At 40.4% G+C, this 22,949-nt stretch overlaps 2 protein-coding genes across 43 annotated transcripts in view; one reads left to right on the top strand and one right to left on the bottom strand.

Annotated features, from left to right (window-relative positions):
* Positions 1-651, bottom strand: part of C14H18orf54 (chromosome 14 C18orf54 homolog) — a 32,670-nt gene extending 32,019 nt beyond the window's left edge. For 32 of the 35 annotated variants that reach the window (XM_081562182.1, XM_081562179.1, XM_081562184.1 and 29 more), the window contains exon 1: positions 361-550. The gene's annotated coding sequence lies outside the window, so the exon portion shown is untranslated. The other 3 variants (XM_081562190.1, XM_081562168.1, XM_081562202.1) reach the window with 1 other exon arrangement.
* STARD6 (StAR related lipid transfer domain containing 6) lies at positions 56-18,686 on the top strand. Of its 8 annotated transcripts, XR_014074716.1 has the most exons (9): positions 80-160; positions 1,134-1,423; positions 4,483-4,609; positions 4,798-4,926; positions 8,541-8,617; positions 10,460-10,553; positions 12,442-12,890; positions 15,188-15,402; positions 16,763-18,686. XR_014074716.1 is itself a non-coding variant. In XM_081562216.1 (5 exons), exons 2-5 carry the CDS (start codon positions 1,392-1,394, stop codon positions 12,447-12,449), a joined length of 261 nt encoding a protein of 86 aa, XP_081418342.1. In that variant the 5' UTR covers positions 80-160; positions 1,364-1,391; the 3' UTR covers positions 12,450-13,104. The 8 variants fall into 8 exon arrangements, 2 of the variants coding, with proteins under 2 accessions (XP_081418342.1, XP_081418340.1); XR_014074721.1 differs by lacking the exons at positions 4,798-4,926; positions 8,541-8,617 and having other exon boundaries at positions 56-160; positions 1,364-1,423; XR_014074720.1 differs by lacking the exons at positions 4,798-4,926; positions 8,541-8,617 and having other exon boundaries at positions 79-160.
* Positions 18,687-22,949: the final 4,263 nt, after the last annotated feature.

The following is a 22,949-nucleotide window of genomic DNA, read 5'->3' as shown; positions in this document are numbered from 1 at the left end:
CGCCCGCCCACCCAACGCCGCCGTCACAGACACAGGCTTGTCTAAACCGTTTATCAGACAACAGGAGTGGGTGGGCTGAGTCTTTGAGAGGCGGCGGCCCCCGAAGCCCGAGAGCCTCCCTCCCCGCCCGCTTCAGTCTCCGGAAGCGCCCGAGGGCCAGGTCAGGCCCCCTCCGTCCCGTTCCGAGCCTCTCCTCTTGAAGCTGCCCGCTTTCCACCCGGCCTCTCAGCCCGCGCCTTGCCTCGGGAGACGTCGTCCCTTTCCCACCCCGCCATCTTTCCCTTAGCCCTCCCCTCCCCTCAGGCTGTCAAACGATGGGGCGCCCCTGGAAAATACACCCGCCGTTCGGGCCGAACTCACCGACGAAGGCCCGAAAAAAAACGAGAAAAGCGCACACGTCCACAGCTCTCCAATGAAAGCCTCGGGGTGTCACCGGATGGGAGACGCGGCAAAGCATCCCGACCGGGTCGCCGCCCCGCCTCTGCCTCAGCTCGCTCCCATCTCCCTCCGCCGTCACAGCCAGCGCTACGCCCGCGCTCGCTTTCAAACTGACCCAACATGGCGCTGACTCGCGTTGCGCATGCGTGGTGCTCGGTAGAGGGCGGAGAGAACGGGGTCGCCGCTGGGAAGTGTAGTTTTTCCTTCCGGGTCGTCTTGGGTGCGGAGATTCCCGAGCTACCTCAGCGTTGCTGACCCGCACGCGCTACGTCCTCCCGATCTTGATTACGCCTCCGCGCGGCCGGTCTCAACGGATGACAGGCTGAGTTTCCTTCGGCCAGTTTCCCGAGGCTTCAAGAAGGAACTGGGCAGAAAGGGGGACCTGGAACCTTGGCGGCTTCCGTTTCAGTCTTTTGAGAGCTAGCCCCTCCGTTCCAGTCCTGTCCTTCCCACACGCTTGGCCTCCCTGCTTTCAGAAACCCGCTCCCAGGATAAGACAGCCACGCGGCCCAGGAGGCCGCTCCCCAGACCACGTTCTTCCCTCCCTTCCTCTGCGCCTTCCCCTTCCCTTCTGTGAACCCGGCTCTCCTGGTCTCCCCACCGGCCCCCTTGCGTTCAAAGCAGACGCGGAATTGGAGGAGGGAGTTGGGCCTGCGATGCGACTTAACAAAGTCCTTGGGGACCTTGATTCCCAGGGAAGAATGGCAGTGACCCACCACGGATTGGGGACCCACTCAGGCAGCCCAGAAAGAGGGAGATTATACAAACAGATGTAAAGAGCCACTTAACATATGGGAACCTGTCTACAAGGCTGGGACAGGATGAGAGGTGGGAAGAATCCGGTTTCGACCGAGTGGTGTTATCAGAAAAAGATGCCATCTCAATATTGGTTTGTGTTTATTTTCCACTGACCCTGTGGGTGAAGATATCCTTGATCATTATCCCATCTGAACATGTTCCTGCTCAACCAGTGTTACATCACCAGGTAATACTGTCCAACTGGAGTCTTGCCGTTGGCTCTTGTCATCTCGTCACCCTCTCTAGCCCACTAGGCTTAACCATCCCTTTTTTTTTTTTCTTGGCAAATGAAAAGGTCCTGGCTGCCTGCTAAGTCACTTCAGTCGTGTCCGACTCTGTGCGACCCCATAGACGGCAGTCCACCAGGCTCCCCCGTCCCTGGGATTCTCCAGGCAAGAACACTGGAGTGGGTTGCCATTTCCTTCTCCAATGCATGAAAGTGAAAAGTGAAAGTGAAGTCGCTCAGTCGCGTCCGACCCTTAGCGACCCCATGGACTGCAGCCTACCAGGCTCCTCCGTCCGTGGGATTTTCCAGGCAAGAGTACTGGAGTGGGGTGCCATTGCCTTCTCCAACTATAAGACATTATTGGATAGTGAACAGGAAATAGAAATTACTTATAAAGTCACTTGGTTGAAACATGGATTAATAAAAATAGAGTAATATGTACCATCTGATTTTCAAACCTGAAGACAGAAAAAAAAAAATCACTTCTAGTGAATACTTCACAAAGCTAGGAAATTTCCACTTCAAGAACTAATTACTGTAAAAACAGATTGGTATTTTCTTAGGAGTATTTTGTGGTCTTTTCAACATTTCACCTTTCTATTAAGTGAACCACTTAAAGTTTATTTCCCCAATATATTTCTCTTGCTAATACATATAATTTTTTCTGTAAGTGCTTTTAAGGATATTGTGTGGTGTGTGTATGTGTGTACACGTGCGTGCACGTTTAGTTGCACAGTTGTATCCAACTCTTTGCGACCCCATGAACTGTAACCCTCTAGGCTACTCTGTCCATGGAGTTTTCCTGGCAAGAATACTGAAGTGGGTTGCCATTTCCTCCTCCAGGGGATCTTCCCGACGCAGGGATCGAACTCATGTCTTCTGAGTCTCTTGCATTGGCAGGCAGATTCTTTTATAATTTTTTCTATAAGCTGCTTTTAAGGATATTTTTTAGGAACCTGTTGTTTCAAATTCAAATACACTAAGGGAAATTGTGCATATGTTTTTTAAACCATATTTTTAAGAGTTATTCATTTATTGATCATGATATGTTATTTAGAAAACCAAATTTGATTCAGTTTCTTTTGATGGGGGTGGGGGGGTTGTTGTTCAGTGGCTCAGTCGTGTCCAACTTTCTGACCCCATGGACTGCAGCACGCCAGGCTTCCTGGTCCTTCACCATCTCCTGGAGCTTGCTCAAACTCAGGTCCATTGAGTCACTGAGGCCATTCGACCATCTCATCCTCTGTCATCCCCGTCTCCTCCTGCCTTCAATCTTTCCCAGCATCAGGGTCTTTTCCAATGAGTCAGTTCTTGCCATCAGGTGGCCAAAGTATTGGTGCTTCAGCTTCAGCATCAATCCTTCCAATGAATATTCAGGGTTGATTTCCTCTAGAATGGTATCATTTGCATATCTGAGGTTGTTGATATTTCTCTCAGCAATCTTGATTCGAGCTTGTGAGTCATCCAGCCCAGCATTTCACATGATGTACTCTGCATAGAGGTTAAATAAGCAGGGTGACAATATACATACAGCCTTGCCTTATTCCTTTCCCAACTTTGAACCAGTCCATCGTTCCATGTCCAGTTCTAACTGTTGCTTCTTGTCCTGCATACAGATTTCTCAGGAGACAGGTAAGGTGGTCTGGTATTCCCATGTCTTTAAGAATTTTCCACAGTTTGTTGTGATTCACACAGTCAAAGCCTTTAGCAGAAGTCAGTGAAGCAGAAATAGATGTTTTTCTGCAATTCCCTTGCTTTTTCTGTGATGCAACAGATGTTGGCAATTTGATCTCTAGTTTTTTAAAACCCTGCATTTTCTAAATCCAGCTTGTAAATCTGAAGTTCTGAGTTCACGTACTGTTGAAGCCTAGTTTGAGGGATTTTGAGCATTACCTTGCTAGCATGTGAAATGAGTGCAATTGTATGGTAGTGTGAACATTCTTTGGCATTGCCTTTCTTTGGGATTGGAGTGAAAACTGACAGTTTAATTATAATACAGACAGCCCCATTTATTATATATTGTCTATGGCTGTTTCACTGCTGCACTAATAAAGTTGAATAATTGCAACATAGAACATGAAGTCTGCCAAGCCAAATTATTTACCATCTGGCTCTTTAGTGAAAAGTTTTCTGACCTCTGTAGATCATATTACATTCTTAAATTAAGACTTAAGGCCACAAGATGCTGCACAACCACACAAGCATCTCATCAGTTACTTGAAGCTTGTGATAAATACAGCACGTAAAAGTTTATGAGAAAGAGTTTAGAAAAATTCTAAATGAAAGTAGTCCCTTTAAAAAGACAATGATAGGGACTTCCCTGATGGTCCAGTGGTTAAGTATCCCTGTCCTATACAGGGGACGTGGTTCAATCCCTGCTTGGGAAACTAAGATCCCACAAGCCATAGGGCAACTAAACACTCCCCAAGACTACTGAGTTTGTGCACTCTGGAGACAACAAGCCAGACCTAGAGGGAAGCCCACACATAGCAACAAAGAGCCCACCTGGGTGCTGCGACTAAGACAGTGCAGCCAAATAATTTGTTTTTAGAAAAGACAACTATAGAAACAGTACAAACAAAATTTGTTGAAAAACGAATTTTTAAATAATTTATATTAACTATTGCAATGCATATTTAAATAAAACTGTTACTGGCTTCCCTGGTGGCTCAGTGGTAAAGAATCCACCTCCCAATGCAGGAGACACAGGCTTGATCCCTGGGTCAGGAAGATCCCCTGGAGGAGGGAATGGCAACGTGCTCCAGTATTCTTGCCTGGAGAATCCCATAGACAGAGGAGCCTGACAGGCTACAGTCCATGGGGTCACAAAAGAGTCAAACATGACTTAGCAACTAAGCAACAACTTACAGTTGAATATTAGTATTTTAAATTGCTAATGTTACCTTCAAATTTTCTTTATATCATTTGTTAAATGAGTGTGCTTTATACTGTAATAACACATTTTCATCTTAGGCTAAATTGAATTAAATTTTGAATTTTCTTTATTTTGTTAACCATAGATATCGTGTTGAAGGAATGATTCCAGAATTGACATCTAAAGTATCTGATTTCCTCTTCAAATCTGAAAACGGAGTCATATGGGACAAATCATTGAAAATGTACAACATGGTACTAAAGATTGATTTGGTAATTTATTGTTTAATGTTGGACTTTTACTGTATTAATGTAGTTTTAGCTTTTATATCTTAGTGATTTCAGTTTATTACATCTGTATTTTATATATTCAAATCAAGTTGATATCTTTATAAAAAGCTTAAAACTTTTTTCTTTATTAATTGAGAGTTCAATTCCAGTTAGCTTTATTCTGTTTTTAGTGCCTACCACATTCTGAATCTGGTCAGCTCCCTGCAGATGTGTGCCTTTGGTTATTGAGAGGACTGAACTCATGGATTTGCCTCCTCCATCAAGGGGAAAAAAAGATTAAGCATGCCTTGTTGATGGAAGTCAGTCAGTAGATTTATCTACTAGATAACATTGTAGACACTGTTAAGGACTTAAAAACAAATAACATGTAACGTTTTAAAAGCATGTGTGAAATAACATTATAATGGTTGTGGTTTTAGAAACACTTTCAAATACAGTATCTCAGAGATGAAGAGGAAGAACGAAAACAAAGAAAAGAAAAATACAAGTAATGGAGTAGAAAGTTAAAGTCCTAGAGGTGAGAGAAGGGAAGACAGAATGCGAGAGGCAAATAGGGCTTAGAAGGGGAGAGGAGCAGGGTGAGGCAAGGGCACGCTGAGAGCTCAGGAGGAGAGGAAATGAATGAGAGAGACTGAGATGTGGTAGGAAGAGGGAGAAACAGAAGACAGGAGTCAGCTGAGGGTCTGCGAACTCTGGCCCGGTACCGTGTCACTCCGTTACTTACGAAGCCTGCTAGACTTCACGATACGTAAATTATACCTTAGTAGGCTGTTTTTAAAAAGTGAGTTCTATATTTTGGCTAATAATTTTATTAGAAGGAAGTGGTAAAGGTGAAGAATGTTGGCAGAATGCAAACCTTTATGATTTTTACAAACAGTTGCATTTGTAAAATTCCAGATCACTTGAGTCTGGTTCTTCAAGTCTCCCAAGCCCATTTCACTCATCAAAACAAATGTCCCACATACCTGCCATCACTTTACCGTTTATTTAGAACTCTGTAGGTTAACTGTACCTCCTTCTATTAAACTGATTTTAAAATCTGGGAAGAGGGTGAGGTTGTAGAAAAGCCTGGGAAGGGAAGGTACTTTCATCTTGTGGAAGGGCTCTGGAGTTCTTGTCCACAGAGAACACGTGTCTGTGGCCCTCCTAGGATTTGCGCTTGGTCTATCACAAAGGAAAATGCAAACATTGGATTGTTTCATTAATAAGTGTATAATACTAATTATAGAGTTTCATTAGCATTTCAGATATTTCTGTTTTTGCTGCAAGTCAGCTATAATAACGGAAAGTATGGTAGATTTGGCATCAAAAGACTTGAAAACATATTCAGAGAAATTTCAGTTCTTCAGTTGCTCATTCGTGTCCTACTCTTTGCGATCCCATGGACTGCAGCATGCCAGGCTTCCCTGTCCATCACCAACTCCCGGAGTTTACTCAAACTCATGTCCATTGAGTCGGTGATGCCATCCAACCATCTCATCTTCGTCGTCCCCTCCTCCCGCCTTCAATCTTTCCCAGCATCAGGGTCTTTTCAAATGAGTCAGTTCTTCACATCAGGTGGCCAGAGAAATTTAGATTTGCCCAAGGTCAACACAGACAGTGTATGGTAGAACCAGGACTTATACTGATCTCCTGATTCAGATTTGATGTCTTTTTCAGTATACCATAATATCTCTGAATCACATTACACAATGAGCAGAATTTTTCTGCCTTCCTATGAATGTTTGTAGCATTCATTTTGCAAGGGTGCATTTTAATTGACCCATTCACCCCATTGGTGAGGAAGGGATTCCTGCTCTAGGGTTATGGCGGTGGTCAAACAAACACTTAACACCAGCACTTAGACAAATAAGATCAACAGCAGTTGATGAATCCTAATCACAGCCCAGGAAAGGAAGGCTATTAAGACTTTGCTAAATTAACATTTGTTGGTGGGGCACAGGGTGCCAGTGGTGAGCCAGGTTCAGCAAATGACCACAAGAGAAATTGAAATAGAGAAGTTTATTACAGACCTGGAGGAAGTGCACAGCACACGTCAAGAGCTCCGTGTGGGGAGGTCAAGGCAGGGTGCAGACAGAGGTGGACTCACACCTTTACTAGGGTCTGTGGGTAGAGTGCTTTGGGGTTTCTAGGCCAAGGCCAGATTGATCATTTGGAACCAAACAGGGCAGGATTTTGGTAAACTACACAGGGGGTCTGATCTAAGGGGCTCACAAGGGGAAGGCCCTGGGAAGTGTGGGAGACTGCTGATCAGAAGGGCTGTTGGGGAAGTCATATCAGGAACTTACATTTGCTTGTGACTCTTGGGGCTATTATCTAGGCTGTGCTTACGGGAGAGAGCTGGTGTTAGTTTAAGCCCCTGCAGGCTGCTTGGCCAAACAAAATGGATGCTGAGGCAGCTATACCTGGAGTGGCTCAGCTAAGCTCTCCAGGACACGCCATGCCCCGCAGTGTGACAGGGGAGTTGCACTCAGTAACAGAGTTAGTAACCAGGGGCCATGCACGGCAGGGTTTGTAGTATCAGGAAGCTGAGGTGACCCCAGGGTAGCAGGGAACTGAAACCCACTACTCAGGTATAAGTAGGAACTGTGTCTTATCCTGCTGATAAGAAAGGTTGTTAGACTAAGGGCTCTTATCTATGGGAACAGAGTGGAGAGAGGATCTTGCAGTTTAGCCATTCAAGACCCTCCCAATTTTAACAGATGTCAAAGCAGCACATATACTGGTCTTTAATTTTAGGCTTTACACCACAGGCTGCTAAGTCAATATATTATTCTGAATATACTACCTAGTCAGTGTGGAGTAGCAGACACACTATTGTACTGGAAATCTGGAAACCCGGGTTCTAGTTCTATACATCTCTCTAGTTCTACATGTAACTTAATGTTAGGCTTCAATTTCTTCATCTAAAAATTCTAAGATTAGATAATATCAAGATTCTTTTCTAAATTTATTATATTTATAATTTATATTAACCCCTTGTTAGACATATGATTTGCAAATATTTTCTCCTACTCTGTGGGTTGCCTTTTCATTTTGTTAATGGTTTCTTTTGCTATGCAGAAGTATTTTAGTTTAATGTAGTCCCACTCTTTTTATTTTTGCTTTTGTTGCCTTGCACTTATAATTACACATCTAATATTTCTTTAACACTGAAAATGCAACCTGACTTGGTGATAAATTCTTAAAACCTCAAAGCCCTGCTTTTTCCAAAAAGAGGCCAACCTTAGGCAGTGAAATTCTTTGGGGAGCAGTACAAAGAACAGATATTAAATAATTGTTGCAATCTTTATGATTTGATTTGTTTCATGATACATTCATATGTCATACCATTACACAAAGTTTTGCCATGGGCTCAATTTCCCCCCGAGACTTTATCGACTTAGTCTCTTTGAAGCACTACGAAGGGAATATGGATGTTATCAGTTGTAAGTTGAAACATTTTGCCCACACTTGGGAATTACTACAAGTAATTAATAAATTTTTTTCTTTTAACTCACAGTTTGAAAGAATATTTTCAATTAATTATTCTTGTATTTACTTGGTGAGACCAATAAATACATGTATAATGTAGGTAAGCCTGAAGTTTTTAACCTAATTCTGGAGGTGCCATTTACATCATAGTCAATGATTGTGGCATCTCCTGGCCTTTTTGCAGCATATACCCTGCAGCACTGAATATAGATAGATACTTGCAGGCTAAACCTTCACAGCATACATTACAAAACTACCAAGAAACAAAATGGATCTTTGGATATATACTTTTATATTTAAATATGTAGAATGGATATATCTAAAAACTGATAAAACTCCTGAAGAAAATTCCACTAGATAGCTCTTTTCATAAATGTGCTTACATTTCTTTTAAAAACTGAAAGTTTTAACATACTCTTTTCCATTGCTTGTTGCTCAGTCACTAAGTTGTGTTCAGCTCTTCGTGATCCCATGGACTGTAGCCCACCAGGCTCCTCTGTCCATGGGATTTCCCAGGTAAGAATACTGGAATGGGTTGCCATTTACTTCTCCAGTCCTTATCCTACCCCCCACACCCAGCCAAAAATGTGTCACTCTGTAAAATGCAAATGTGTAACCACTTCCTATTTGCATTATTCACTTAAAACATACCAGTTTACACCCCAGAGATCTTTGGACTCCTAGAACTCAAGATAATTTATGGTGAAGGGACTGGTAGGACAGTAGTAGCCTAGAGCCCTTTTTTTTCCTCTGCAGTTCAATTTAATCTTGCTATTCCTATGTGAAGTTTCCCCTACTGTAACTGCTTGGGGACAGGGACAGTTTACTGTTGTTAATTACTCTTTTCCGCTTGTAGGACTCTTAAGTGTCAGAGTACAAGACCAAGTAATAGCTCTGCTAATAGCACTTAGGCACACAATTAGCTCTGTTGACCCTATATACCACTGGGGACTGATGTTCATCTCTTTCACATATTTGTCTCGTATATTTTCATACAGCTGTCAGTCATTTCATTTTCAAATGAGGGCACATAAAAACTTATTCACTGCCTATAATACAAAGTACTGTCCGTTTGAATCAGAGATCTCTTATTGATCTCTTATTGTCTATCTTGAAACCATTCTATTTATGTCTCATTTTTGGTGGTCAGAGGGAAGGTCAAAAAATAGAAGATAAAATCCATGAATAGTTATAATCAGTCATTCAGTGATCACTACTGAATTTGCTTTTAAGTGATTTTCTTTGAATGAGTTTTTGATGAACACTGATAGTTTTCTTCTTAATGTTTCCACTGTTGTTTAGCTTACTATGTACTTTGCTTTTAGCTAAATGCTGTGCATGCATTTTCTCACCAGTGAGGAAACTGAAGTTCACAGAAATCAAGTTACATAGCTAATCAGCAGCTCAAGTCTTTCTGATTTTCCAGAATCTGTGCTAACTACCACACTGTGTGCCTCACAAAAGACCTATACTTGTTTGTGGAATGTAACAAGTTAAAAAAATAAAGACAAATATAATCTCCATATTTTAAACAGAGAAAAAATATGTTAATATCAATTCTGGCAGTACCATTTTGCCAACGTAACTGGCTCTATTAAGATGATGGAACAGATCATGAAAATGGGAAATGCATACAGCCACATTTGTCTCCTAACTAGAGCTTAATGTTGTATTTCCTACCGAAGTGATTATGTATATTAAAATCATATAGGAAAATTCTCTGATGAGCAGGATTCAGTTGCACAGACTAAAGAAATACATATTTTAAAATGTTTTTAGGAAGAGTATCTATAATTATCATAAACGTGATGGTAATCAGATCTCTTCCCTTCTACCTTCACATGCAGTATCGCAGCTACACTGCATAATTCCTAAAACAAAATCTACTGATTTTTAATCATACATTGAGGTTAGCTGCAGGGAATTGGCAGAAAAGAGCATTTAAACTACCTCTATTGACAGGCTAAATAACACATCAAATATTTTATGTAAAAAATGATAAACCAAAAAAAATCTAGTAGATTAGTCTTTTTCTTTGTAATTTCTGCTTCAGATCTCAGAAAGTAAATAAATTATACTTTTGACAGTTCTTGTATGTAAAAGGTAGCAGCATCTTTAGAAGTACTAGCATGAAAAAGTTTGAGAGGACAGTAGTGATACTTTTTCATGCTAGTACTTGTAGCATGATACTTTTTCATTTTTGGCCTGTGTACACACTCAAGTGTGCAAAAATACGTAACTATGTTAAAATTAGTGTCAGTGTTAAATGCTATGTCATGCATTTTTGAAAATATGCTACTGGAAACAGAATTTTTCATCTTTGTGGCATAAGTTTCATTTTAATTTTTCTTCATTTAGCTACTAGTGTGGATTTTCCAGCATATCCTCCATCCTCAAGTTACATCCAAGGTTATAACCATGCTTGTGGCTATATATGTTTACCTGTGCAAGAGTAAGTGTTATTTCCATATATTTATTGTTTAACCGTTTTTTAGTTCAGTCTCTAACTTGCTAACTAACTCATCAGAAATATTTTCTGGTATATCCTGTTGGGGGGAAAAATGCCCCTAAATACAATTTTTAAAATCATTTTTCAAGTATTTTTCACCTTAAGTATAATCAGAATACATAATTCCCTATAAAGTATAATTTGCGGTTTCTGGCACTAGTCACATGTTCAAAGACATCATCATGCCCTCCAATTAACCTTAACCTGATGTTTTATGTTTCTCCATTAGTCACTTCTGTGAATTACTAACGGATTTTTGCAAATGAAAAATAAATTTCTCTAGAATTATAATAGTTACATTTATCAGCAATGAATCACGCTTTACTTTGAATATATTCTTTCCAATGGACTACTTACTGTGAACAGATACCTGCATAATAAGCCACCAGTAGGTAAATTCAGAGGGGGAAGAGCTGGAGAAATTAGAGATGAGTCTCTGCCCACAGGTGGCCAGCCACTGGATAAGATGGTGACATCCAATACACATATTCTGTAAATGCATATATATATTAATTCAATATATATCATTCTACAAATTCCTTACATATTTGCTAAGTGATTTTATATTAAATAAGAGATACTGACACATAAAACGACATGTAAAACTTTATATTGGTCAGATGTAAACAACTCAGTAGGAGACAAATATGTATGTGAAGGAAGTCAAAATGACATTTAGACCTATATTCCTTAATATTTTCTACTGAATTAGAGAACTAAAAGAAATCCATAAATATTTACATTGATGGACAGGATCATTGGTTCAGATGATGATGATGATGATGATGACAATGTAGTCTTTCTCCCCATCATCAATTTTGAATATATAGCCAAGGCTGTATTCTCCACAGCAGGAAAGGATAAAACAAGGGAAAAATTATTACTCCATATCAGGTAGGTGAATCAGCTGCTAGTGGGGACTCTGGTTGGGAAGTTACACAACCTAAAGGTGCTTCACAGGCAAAGTCCCCTTCTTGCACCTTGTCACCTTTCCCTTGCCACTGCAAAAAAAAAAAAGAGAGAGAGAGAGAAACTTTAATTTAGATATTCTACCCAGAGTGGGAACTCTGCCTAGCAACCTGCTGGAGAAGGGTACTGGCAAAAAAGTCATTCTTCTGTACCTTTTCCTTCTGTGCAGCTCAAGTCTTATAGTAAATTTATAAAACATATTATCTACAGTAAACGTACTCTCCAGTAAATCTTGGAAAAGCTTTGTTAAGTGTGTAAAGCCCTAGTAAAGTAAAAGTAAAGCCCTAGTAAAGCCCTAAATTCACACAGAGATTTAAGGCCATACAAATTGCTAGTGAGTCCAGCCATTTGAGACAATGTAAAAATAGTATAAATTCTGCATGGGAAAGGGTTTAAGAAAATAGATGCTCGTATGGTTGGTTGGAGCAGTGGTCTTCAAACCCCTCTAAGAGAATTTTGTAAAACTGTATATTGCCTTGCACATTTTTAAGTTGATATTAAAATTTTGCATAGCATTATATCAAGAGGGTGAAATTTCCAGCATACAATAAATCTTGACACTTTAAAAAAATGTTTATATCACCCTTCTAAGTGCATTCATCAGAACCTAAATACTGTAACAACTTGAAACCTACCACTACATTATCAGTTTCAAAACATAACCTTTAACAGTCAGAAATATTATATCATTTCTTTTCTGCTTGATCTGATATTTTTACTCCTTTTCCCTTGCATAATTTTATCCAAATAAAATTTATTTTATGCTTTGGGTTCTTTTATCAATCACTGTTTATTTTCTATCATACCTCTATAAGAATAAGTACCTAATTTTTAAAATTTGTTTTAATTTCTGTGACCTTAGGTATCTAACGCTGAAGAAGCTGAAGTTGAACAGTTCTATGAAGACCTACAAGACCTTTTAGAACTAACGCCCAAAAAAGATGTCCTTTTCATTATAGGGGACTGGAATGCAAAAGTAGAAAGTCAAGAAACACCTGGAGTAACAGGCAAATTTGGCCTTGGAGTACAGAATGAAGCAGGGCAAAGGCTAATAGAGTTTTGCCAAGAGAACACACTGGTCATAGCAAACACCATCTTCCAACAACACAAGAGAAGACTCTACACATGGACATCACCAGATGGTCAACACCGAAATCAGATTGATTATATTCTTTGCAGCCGAAGATGGAGAAGCTCTATACAGTCAGCAAAAACAAGACCGGGAGCTGACTGTGGCTCAGATCATGAACTCCTTATTGCCAAATTCAGACCTCAATTGAAGAAAGTAGGGAAAACCACTAGACCATTCAGGTATGACCTAAATCAAATCCCTTATGATTATACAGTAGAAGTGAGAAATAGATTTAAGGGACTAGATCTGATAGACAGAGTGCCTGATGAACTATGGACAGAGGTTTGTGACATTGTACAGGAGACAGGGATCAAGACCATACCCAAGAAAAAGAAATGCAAAAAAGCAAAATGGCTGTCTGAGGAGGCCTTACAGATAGTTGGGAAGAGAAGAGAAGTGAAAAGCAAAGGAGAAAAGGAAAGAGATACCCATTTGAATGTAGAGTTCCAAAGAATAGCAGGGAGAGATAAGAAAGCCTTCCTCACTGATCAATGCAAAGAAATAGAGGAAAACAACAGAATGGGAAAGACTAGAGATCTCTTCATGAAAATTAGAGATACCAAGGGAACATTTCAGGCAAAAGTAGGCTCAATAAAGGACAGAAATGGTATGGACCTAACAGAAGCAGAAGATATTAAGAAGAGGTGGCAAGAATACACAGAAGAACTGTACAAAAAAGATCTTCACAACCCAGATAATCACGATGGTATGATCACTCACCTAGAACCAGACATCCTGGAATGTGAAGTCAAGTGGGCCTTAGAAAGCATCACTATGAACAAAGGTAGTGGAGGTGATGGAATTCCAGTTGAGCTATTTCCAATCCTCAAAGATGATGCTGTGAAAGTGCTGCACTCAATATGTCAGCACATTTGGAAAACTCAGCAGTGGCCACAGAACTGGAAAAGGTCAGTTTTCATTCCAATCCCAAAGAAAGGCAATGCCAAAGAATGTTCAAACTACCGCACAGTTGCACTCATCTCACACGCTAGTTAAGTAATGCTCAAAATTCTCCAAGCCAGACTTCAGCAATACGTGAACTGTGAAATTCCAGATGTTCAAGCTGGTTTTAGAAAAGGCAGAGGAACCGGAGATCAAATTGCCAACATCCGATGGATGATTGAAAAATCAAGACAGTTCCAGAAAAACATCTATTTCTGCTTTATTGACTATGCCAAAGCCTTTGACTGTGTGGATCACAACAAACTGTGGAAAATTCTGAAAGAGGGGAATACCAGACCACCTGACCTGCCTCTTGAGAAACCTGTATGCAGGTCAGGAAGCAACAGTTAGAACTGGACATGGAACAACAGACTAGTTCCAAATAGGAAAAGGAGTACATCAAGGCTGTATATTGTCACCCTGCTTATTTAACTTATATGCAGAGTACATCACGAGAAATGCTGGGCTGGATGAAGCACAAGCTGGAATCAAGATTGCCGGGAGAAATATCAATAACCTCAGATATGCAGATGACACCACCCTTATAGCAGAAAGTGAAGAAGAACTAAAGAGCCTCTTGATGAAAGTGAAAGAAGAGAGTGAATAAGTTGCCTTAAAGCTCAACATTCAGAAAACTAAGGTCATGGCATCCGGTCCCATCACTTCATGGCAAATAGATGGGGAAACAGTGGCTGACTTTATTTTGGGGAGCTCCCAAAGCACTGCAGATGGTGATTGCAGCCATGAAATTAAAAGACGCTTACTCTTTGGAAGGAAAGTTATGACCAACCTAGATAGCATGTTGAAAAGCAGAGACATTACTTTGCCAACAAAGGTCCATCTAGTCAAGGCTATGGTTTTTCCAGTAGTCAGGTATGGATGTGAGAGTTGGACTATAAAGAAAGCTGAGCACCAAAGAATTGATGCTTTTGAACTGTGGTGTTGGAGAAGACTCTTGAGAGTCCCTTGGACTGCAAGGAGATCCAACCAGTCCATCCTAAAGGAGATCAGTCCTCGGTGTTCATTGGAAGCAATGATGTTGAAGCTGAAACTCCAATACTTTGCCATCTGATGCAAAGAGCTGACTCATTCGAAAAGACCCTGATGCTGGGAAAGATTGAGGGCAGGAGGAGAAAGGGACGACAGAGGATGAGATGGTTGGATGTCATCACCGACTCAATGGATATGAGTTTGGGTAAACTCCAGCAGTTGGTGATGGACAGGGAGGCTTGGCGTGCTGCAATTCATGGGTTCGCAAAGGGTTGGACACGACTGAGCAACTGAACTGAGCTGAAGTATCTAAATGTTAAAATAAGTTTATTTATACTGGTTTAAATTGTTATTACCCATTCAGAATAGAAATGTATTACATAATTGTTAAATGTAAAAGCAAATTGTTATTGGAAACACTTATTGGTAGCAAAACTTAGCACTTACTGTCAGACACTGTTACAATTTACAGATACCAAATGTCAACTATTTGATCCTCACAAGAACCCCATAAAGTAGTCATCTTACTATCCCCATTTTGCAGAAAAGAAAATGGAAACCCTGAGAAATTAAGTAACTTTCTCAAGGTTACACATAGGTGACAGCAAAGCTCAGCTTCAAACTATGCATCCTGGTTCGAGAGTCCATGCTTCTATCAGTTACACTCACTTAACTGTGAAAAACATGGGACACAAGGCCTACTCTAGATATCCCATCAGAACGACATCAAGGCTACTCCTTCATTGCGTTTTTATGAACGTAAGTATAAGAAACTTTGTTCACATGAACAGGTGGGTTAGCGTGGAGAGGAGAACTCTAGTACCATCACACAATCCCTTGACATTTTTCTGAGTTATATTGCATGTTATGTAGTGACCTATAATCAAAAATTGTTTTTAATGACATCATCTGACAACTCAATTAGATCCTTAAATTTTATTGAAAGCAAAGAATTGACATCACTTGATAAGGTTTTATTACCGTCAATACATCATTCACTTTCTTAACTCACTTCCAATTGACTGAATTTTTCCTTTAGACACTCATGTTTATATGCCAGAGTAAAGCACCTTAGTACCATTCAGTCTTACTTGGGGGAGATGACAGACATCCCTTGGTTCTATAAAGCAGAAGGTTCTATAAAGAAGGCTGGTGTGATCTGGCTGGTGGGACAAAAGCTGGCATGTCCATCAGAGATATATTCTCAGATCAGTTTAAGGAAAAGGTACGTGGAAGTCAGAGATTTGAAAATTTATTCCCTTAAATGTTATTCAGCCTCTCATACCCCTTGGCAAGTCTTCATATCCTCTAGTTTGAAGTTCACTGGGTTAGAATATAAAATACTACAGTCTTCTTGGAAGGTAGTTTGGAGGTAACATTTCAAAATGTTAAATACACAAAAACATTGACCTAGAAACTCAATATAAATATTTCTAGAGGTGCAAATGGATATATTACAAGGTGTTTTATTGCAGCTTTATTTATTGTGGAAAAAAGTAAGAACTCCATGATAGTCAATAGAGGACTGGTTAATAGAATATGAAATACCATATGTAATCATAAGCTGATCTTATGACACAGAAAGAGGTGCATGGTATCATACGAAGAGGAAAATGAAACTAGTTCCAGAAAAATAAATATGTCTCATTTTTGCAAAATTAAGAATATACATGTGCATATATATAGGGTACATAAACATATATGTACACATGTGTTATCTTTGTATATCCATAGATGATAATCTGAAAAGATACAGTCAATGCTATAAATAGTGACTGGGGAACAAATGAAGGGGAATTACGAAAATGCTCTACTGTTTAAATTTTCATAAGCATACCTTACTTTTATAATTTTAAAAAGTCGATAAAATGACAAGGAAGAAATGATAACTAAAACTGAAGACTTTAAGACATAGTCTGACTACTTAATATTTTTATGTAAAATAATTTTGAGTATGCAAATCATTCCACGTTTTTTCCTTCCTTCAGTCACTATTTCCCGTCATAAGCACTGTGTTGGCAGTCAATGGTGAATAAGAATCCTGCTCCTTATAAGCTTGTAAATTCAATAGATAAACTTAAAAATTCTTTATATTTTTTAACTCTTCCTTTGTTTACAGGAATCCAGCATATTCCAAACTAGTGATGTTTGTTCAGACAGAAATGAAGGGAAACTTGATTGGCCCCATCAATAATTGAAGCAACCATGCCTTCCAATTTAGTAAGCTTCATGCTCAATGTAAAACATGGACTAAAGACACAAAAAATTCCATCAAGACATAGATATCATTGTAATGGGCATTCATCATTCCTAAAGAAATGAGGCCATTTGAAATCATGTGTGGCAGTTACAGCCTTTTGCTTCTAAGTCAGTATGCATAAACACTGTGACACTCTTCTAAACAGTATTCTTGAACAAATTAGTGAAGGTACTTCGTGAAAATAAGACCACACAGTTGTACAGTTGTACAAGAGAACAGCATTAAATATAGTTTTTAATCTCATATAAGAATAATGTTAAATAATAAGGGTTCTTAATGCACTTTTATCTTTTGCTTTTTTTCCTGGAAAATTCTCTGCAAAAAAGCATCAATAAGAAAGTATATACAATCAGAAGTCAGCATTAATTAAAGATTAAAATATATGTTAAATTCTTTTACTTACTGCTTAAATCGATAACTGTAGGAAACATGAACCTAAAAATTGAAAAGAAGTCCACTAGAATGTTTGACAGTTGATATCTGGAACCTGCAGGCTTCCCTGATCAATCAGTGGTAAAGAATCTGCCTACCAATACAGGAGACACGGGTTCAATCCCTGGGTCAGGTAGATCCCCTGGAGGAATGCATGGCAACCCACTCCAGTTTTCTTGCCTGGGAAATCCTATGGACAGAAGAGCCTGGTGGGCTGCTGTCCATGGGGTCACAAAAATCTCGGATCAAAATCTCACAAAATCTCTTGGCGACCAAACAACAATCTGGCATCAGGAGCTGAATCATGAATCAATTTCTGGTCTGGACAGAATGTAGCAGCCCATTCCTCCCAAGCCTTTCCTCCTAAAACTAGAAGACCCTGCACTCACCAGACAAGCATAGGAAGACTCCAGCTTAGATGGAAAGAAGGCGGCAAACTGGTCAAGAACCTGGGCACCTGAGGAATGTCCCAGCAGAGAGTTCCCTGGGTTCCCTTATTACCGTCTGTATATTTGAGACGGGGTGCTGCAGAAGCCTCCAACCTGGCCCCGCTGAATGGCAAGTAGAAATCAGAAGAGGTGAGGGAGGCTTTAGGAAAGAGCCTGTTCCCCTGCTCCTCACGTAGGAGTGTCCACACACAGAAGGCTGGCCCAACAGAAGTGTAGCCAAACACCAACCTAAAAACTGCAGCCGCTCCACCTCCTGGCATCTGCAAGGTTAAGCAGGAGCTCCCTATCCACCTTCACCGGCAAAGGCAGGTATGGAGCCTTGACATCCCGGCCGCGGTGGTGGCAGTGGGAGCCAGTGGCAGAATGAGCTTCCAGCCCCACCTGGCAGCACTATGAATTAACCAGCTAGTTCAAGGAAGGGCTGCTCATCAGTCAGCCTCCATGATCCCCGGTGTCACCGCAGCCCAGCAAATGCCGAGCTGCCCACCCCACCCAGCTGCAATGGCCTCCCCTCTGTGGTGAGTTGAGTGGTGACCCCAAAAGGTGTGTCCTTGTCAAATCCCTGGAGCCCTGTGATCTTATTTGGAAAAAGGATCTCAGCAGATGTAATTAAGAACCTCAGAATGAGGTCACCCTGGATCATCTGGGTGGGCTCTCAGTCCAACCCCAAATGCGCCAGAGGAGATGCACATGGGAGAGCTGTGTGAAGAAGAGGAGGCCGTGTGAAGACACAGGCAGAAATGACGTGCCGCGACAAGCCGAGTGACACCCAGAGCTGCCAGAGGCTGAGAGGGAAACAAGGATTCTTCCCTAGAGCCTTCAGACTGACTGTGACCCTGCGGAGGCCTGGATTTCCGACTTCCGGCCTCCGGAACGGAGAATAAATTTGTTCCTCCAAGCCACCAAATTTGTGGTCGTCTGCATTACTTAAGGAAACCGGTGCACCCTGGCTGCAGTCAGCAGGGCCCAGCGGGAATTTGGGCCTCCGGGCCTAGGTGGCATCGGGGAGGGGAAACCAGGTGTGGGACGTGGGGCCGGTCAGCACCGCACGTCCCCTTGCTGCCCCGGTGTCATCAGGACCAAGTGAAGAGCTGAGCTTGTATTTGCAATTGTAGGCAACAAACAAGGCAAATCAGGGCCCGTTCCTGCCAGGAAGGGGGCTGTGCTGCCCCCCCACGTCTCGGTCCATGTCTCTGTTCAGCAGGGTGGTGAGAGCTGGGCCCCGTGGGAAGCTGAGTGCACACTCCCACCAGCCCTCCGTGGCACCACAACTAGGAGACTGCCTGCTGAGACAGAAGGTTCAATAGGATCCACAGTCCTTCGGAAAGCAAGACCAGAATGGGTAAAAAGAGGTGAAAATGTCAAATGTCATTAATGTATCCTTGGGAGTACATTAAAGCACATTTGATGGTTGTGCGTGCATGCTCAGTCGTGTCCAACTCTTTGTGACCCCATGGACTGGAGCCCACCAGGTTCCTCTGTCCATGATTTTTCAGGCAAAAATACCATAGCAGGTTGTCATTTCCTCCTCCAAGGGATCTTCCCGAGCCAGGGATCGAACCTGTTTCTCCTGCGTCTCCTGCATTGACAGGCAGATTCTTTTTTTTTTTTTTTTTGAAATTTTAAATGATTTATTTGGTCATTTTTCATAGTTGAGGGTATCAATAGCCATTTTATATTTCTTGTATTATTGGATAAATTAACTATTTGCTTATCCAAATTTTCTTTATATTAAAAATATGATACTAACAGGCAGATTCTTTACCACTGAGCCACCTGGGAAGCCCCCATCTGATAGTTGGCAAAGATGCAAAAGCAATTCAGTGGAAGAAGGACAACCTTTCAGCAAATGGTGTTGGAGTAACTGACATCCAAAGACCTAACCTTGCACTTTATACAAAAATTAACATGGAACAGGGGCTTAAATATAAAACATTAAATTATAAAACTTTTAGGAGAAAAATCTTCATAACCTACAGCTAGGCAGAGTTCTTACTGTGGATACCAAAAGTATGATTCGTGTAAGGAAAAGTAATAAATTAATCATCAAAATTAAAAGTTTTGCTCTAAGAAAGGCATTATGAAGAAGTATTATGAAAGGTGTCATCTGTAGTAACAAAAATCCCATATAACACAAGTTTGAAGGTAATACTGTCATCCAAATAATATGAAAAATAAATATAATTAACAATTCTAAAACTGATTTTTAAATCTTTTAAATAATCTAATCATGCAACTCTCCTAATAATCTCAGATACTCAGCCATTACTGCCGCTGCTGTTGCTGCTAAGTCGCGTCAGTCGTGTTCGACTCTGTGCGACCCCATAGACAGCAGCCCACCAGGCTCCACAGTCCCTGGGATTCTCCAGGCAAGAACACTGGAGTGGGTTGCCATTTCCTCTTCCAGTACATGAAAGTGAAAAGTGAAAGTGAAGTTGCTCAGTCGTGTCCGACTCTTAGCGACCCCATGGGCTGCAGCCCACCAGGCTCCTCCATCCATGGGGTTTCCCAGGCAAGAGCACTGGAGTGGGGTGCCATTGCCTTCTCCTCAGACATTACTGGAATTACCAAAATAAAATGTTTATATTGAATCAAAGAAATGCTTATTTCCTATGCACCTTCATAGCTTGGATCTTATCTAACCATGATGCTGGACATATTATGTTAATGAACCAGAACAGTGCAACATGATTATATCAGTTAAGAAAATATTTAGCTGCAAAAAGAAAAAAAGGACTTTCAGAGAACATACTGTTGAGAAGTTTACTGCTCTCATAGAAGAAGTCTGGAAATGCACAGTACAAAACTAATGATAACTGAGACCGGGGAGGCCCTTTACATCAATTCTGCTTTGCTTGCAGCTCCTTTCTGTCCCAGTGTTCCAAGCAGGACAAAGAAGGGTAAGAGCTAAAAGACATTTTACTTGATTTCACCCTGTTACACGTAGCTTTTTTGGAAACCCCCTCATTCAGTCAAAGATGCTCACATCTCATTAGCCAAGCGTGGGACACATGGCCATGCATGGTATTTAAAGGTATTCCAGCACCTGTGGTAGAAAAAGCAAAAGGGGTGGGCGGGAGTGGGGGGGTCCACTGGAGTGCAGAAATAAAATAGTACAACTTCTATTTCTATTCATTTTTTTTCAAAAAAATAAATTGCTAATTACTGATTTATACTGTATACTGTGACTCCAGTGTCACACCGAGCCATTTATTAGAGTCCTGAGACACATACATCATACACGACATTCTGAGGAGTAAGAATAAGTTCCACAGTGTGGAAGTTCTAAAAGTGACTGTTGGCTTTCAGTATATTTTGAAAAATTGGGTTTTCTATGGGTATGTTTAAATTGATAGTTTTAATGAAAAAAAAATCCTTGGAAAATGGAGAAATTAGTTTAAAAGATTTCTATAAAGAAACTAAGGATTGAAAATGCAAATAATGAAAGCAAAAACAATACAGCAGAGCGGACATCTCACTAATGTGAGGTCTCTGCAACGTTAGCAAGTTAACGGTAATATATGTAGTTAATTTCATAAGCTAGAAAAATTACCAAGACTCTCTGATATATAAAATTACATCCACTATCAATGAAAATGAGTTTCATCCTAGATGTCTTTCACATCTTGAGATACTTAACAGAATAAATTTATAATTTTAAATTCTATAAAAATATAGGTACATTGAATTAAATATACATTTTGATCAAATAGATGAGTATTAAAATCAGTATCTGTTCAAATCAAGGTCCCTATTATCACTATCATAGGGTGAACTGGGATAGAGAGATAAATCTGAAGTTTTATCGAAAGATATTTATTATAATTTTGCTTAAATTTTTCAGAAGTCTACATTTTAAAGTTTGACAGGGTGCAGGAAAAAATAATTTCTCAGTTTTGTCAGCTTCTAGACGATACCTGCAGACACTATATTGTACACCTTCACTACACAAGTTCAAGTGGCACATAGAATGATATTACAACTTTGGACATAAAATCTGGGAGTTTTTTCAGTTATATGAGTTTCTTCAGAATGAACTTTGATTTAGGGTTTATAGCTTTGACAAATATCAAAAATCCTTTTAAAAAAATGGCAGTCTATAATAATCATTTTAATAAGTTGCTTTCAAGTTTATCCTCCACTTGAAGGTTGTTTGGGCATTTAATTGAATAAAGTAAGTTGTTTTCCACTGCCACTTTTCACTAACACTTTCTTCACATACTTTTTCATAAATTAAGGTGACTTCTGTACACTATGTAGATTATATCAATTGCCACAATAATGATGTGTAACAGAAAATCACAATGCCTCAGAGGCATACAGTTCACTTTATTTATCCCAAGTCTGGCACTGGCTGTGGGTCATCCGAGAAAGGACGGCCTGGGCTGGAACTGGAGTGATGTCGCTCTGCTTCCGGAGTCTCCATCCTCCAGTGGGGATGGAGCTGTTCTCACAACGGAGGCAAAGGAGCAAGGGAGGAAGTGGAAAAAACCTCAAGTATTTTTTCAAGCCCAACATCCCATTGGCAAAGCATGTCACTTGGCTAAACTCATCATCCATAAGCAATGAAATAAAACCTGCCTTTTTAGTGAAACTGTAAAGTCACACGGTAAAGGAACATGAATACAAGAGGTGCAGAAGTGAGACCATTAATCTTGATGTTTGACACATCCTCACACCTCACTTATGCCACCTTGTTAACCAGGGTGGCTGGAGGGTAAGATGGCAAGTTTTCCACTTTAGTAGTTCTGGTTCTCTGTATTTCCTTTAATTTCTGCTTGCAACCTAACCATCTCCTCTCTCTAAAGCCCAACTCTTTCTTGCATGTAGCACTTTAACCCATATAGCTGAAAGCCACCAGGTGGCGCTTTAGACATTTTGCCTGGAGATAACCTTTCATTAGGTATGTTGTTTTCCAAGATACCATACGCAGCTGTTTTATCAAATGTTTCGTAAAAGCTTTTTAATAAAGCAACTTCCTCATTATTCTTCCAGCCTCAGCTAACAGTTTTCTCAACTCCCTACTGAAGCCAAAAGCAAATTTTAAGGGCTTTGTTGGTTGGTGACAGCTCCCCACTTCTTGAATTTTGTAGTAGTTACCTATTAACAAAATAATGCCGCAAAACAAATAACCACACATTTTTTGACTCAGAAAGAATGTTTAG

The sequence above is a fragment of the Giraffa tippelskirchi genome, chromosome 14 (genome assembly GCF_054371585.1).
Source record: "Giraffa tippelskirchi isolate mGirTip1 chromosome 14, T2T-mGirTip1v1.2.pri, whole genome shotgun sequence".
Lineage (NCBI taxonomy): Eukaryota > Metazoa > Chordata > Mammalia > Artiodactyla > Giraffidae > Giraffa > Giraffa tippelskirchi.
The sequence above is the reverse complement of the archived record's forward strand: the minus strand, read 5'-3'. Positions and strand labels throughout refer to the sequence as shown.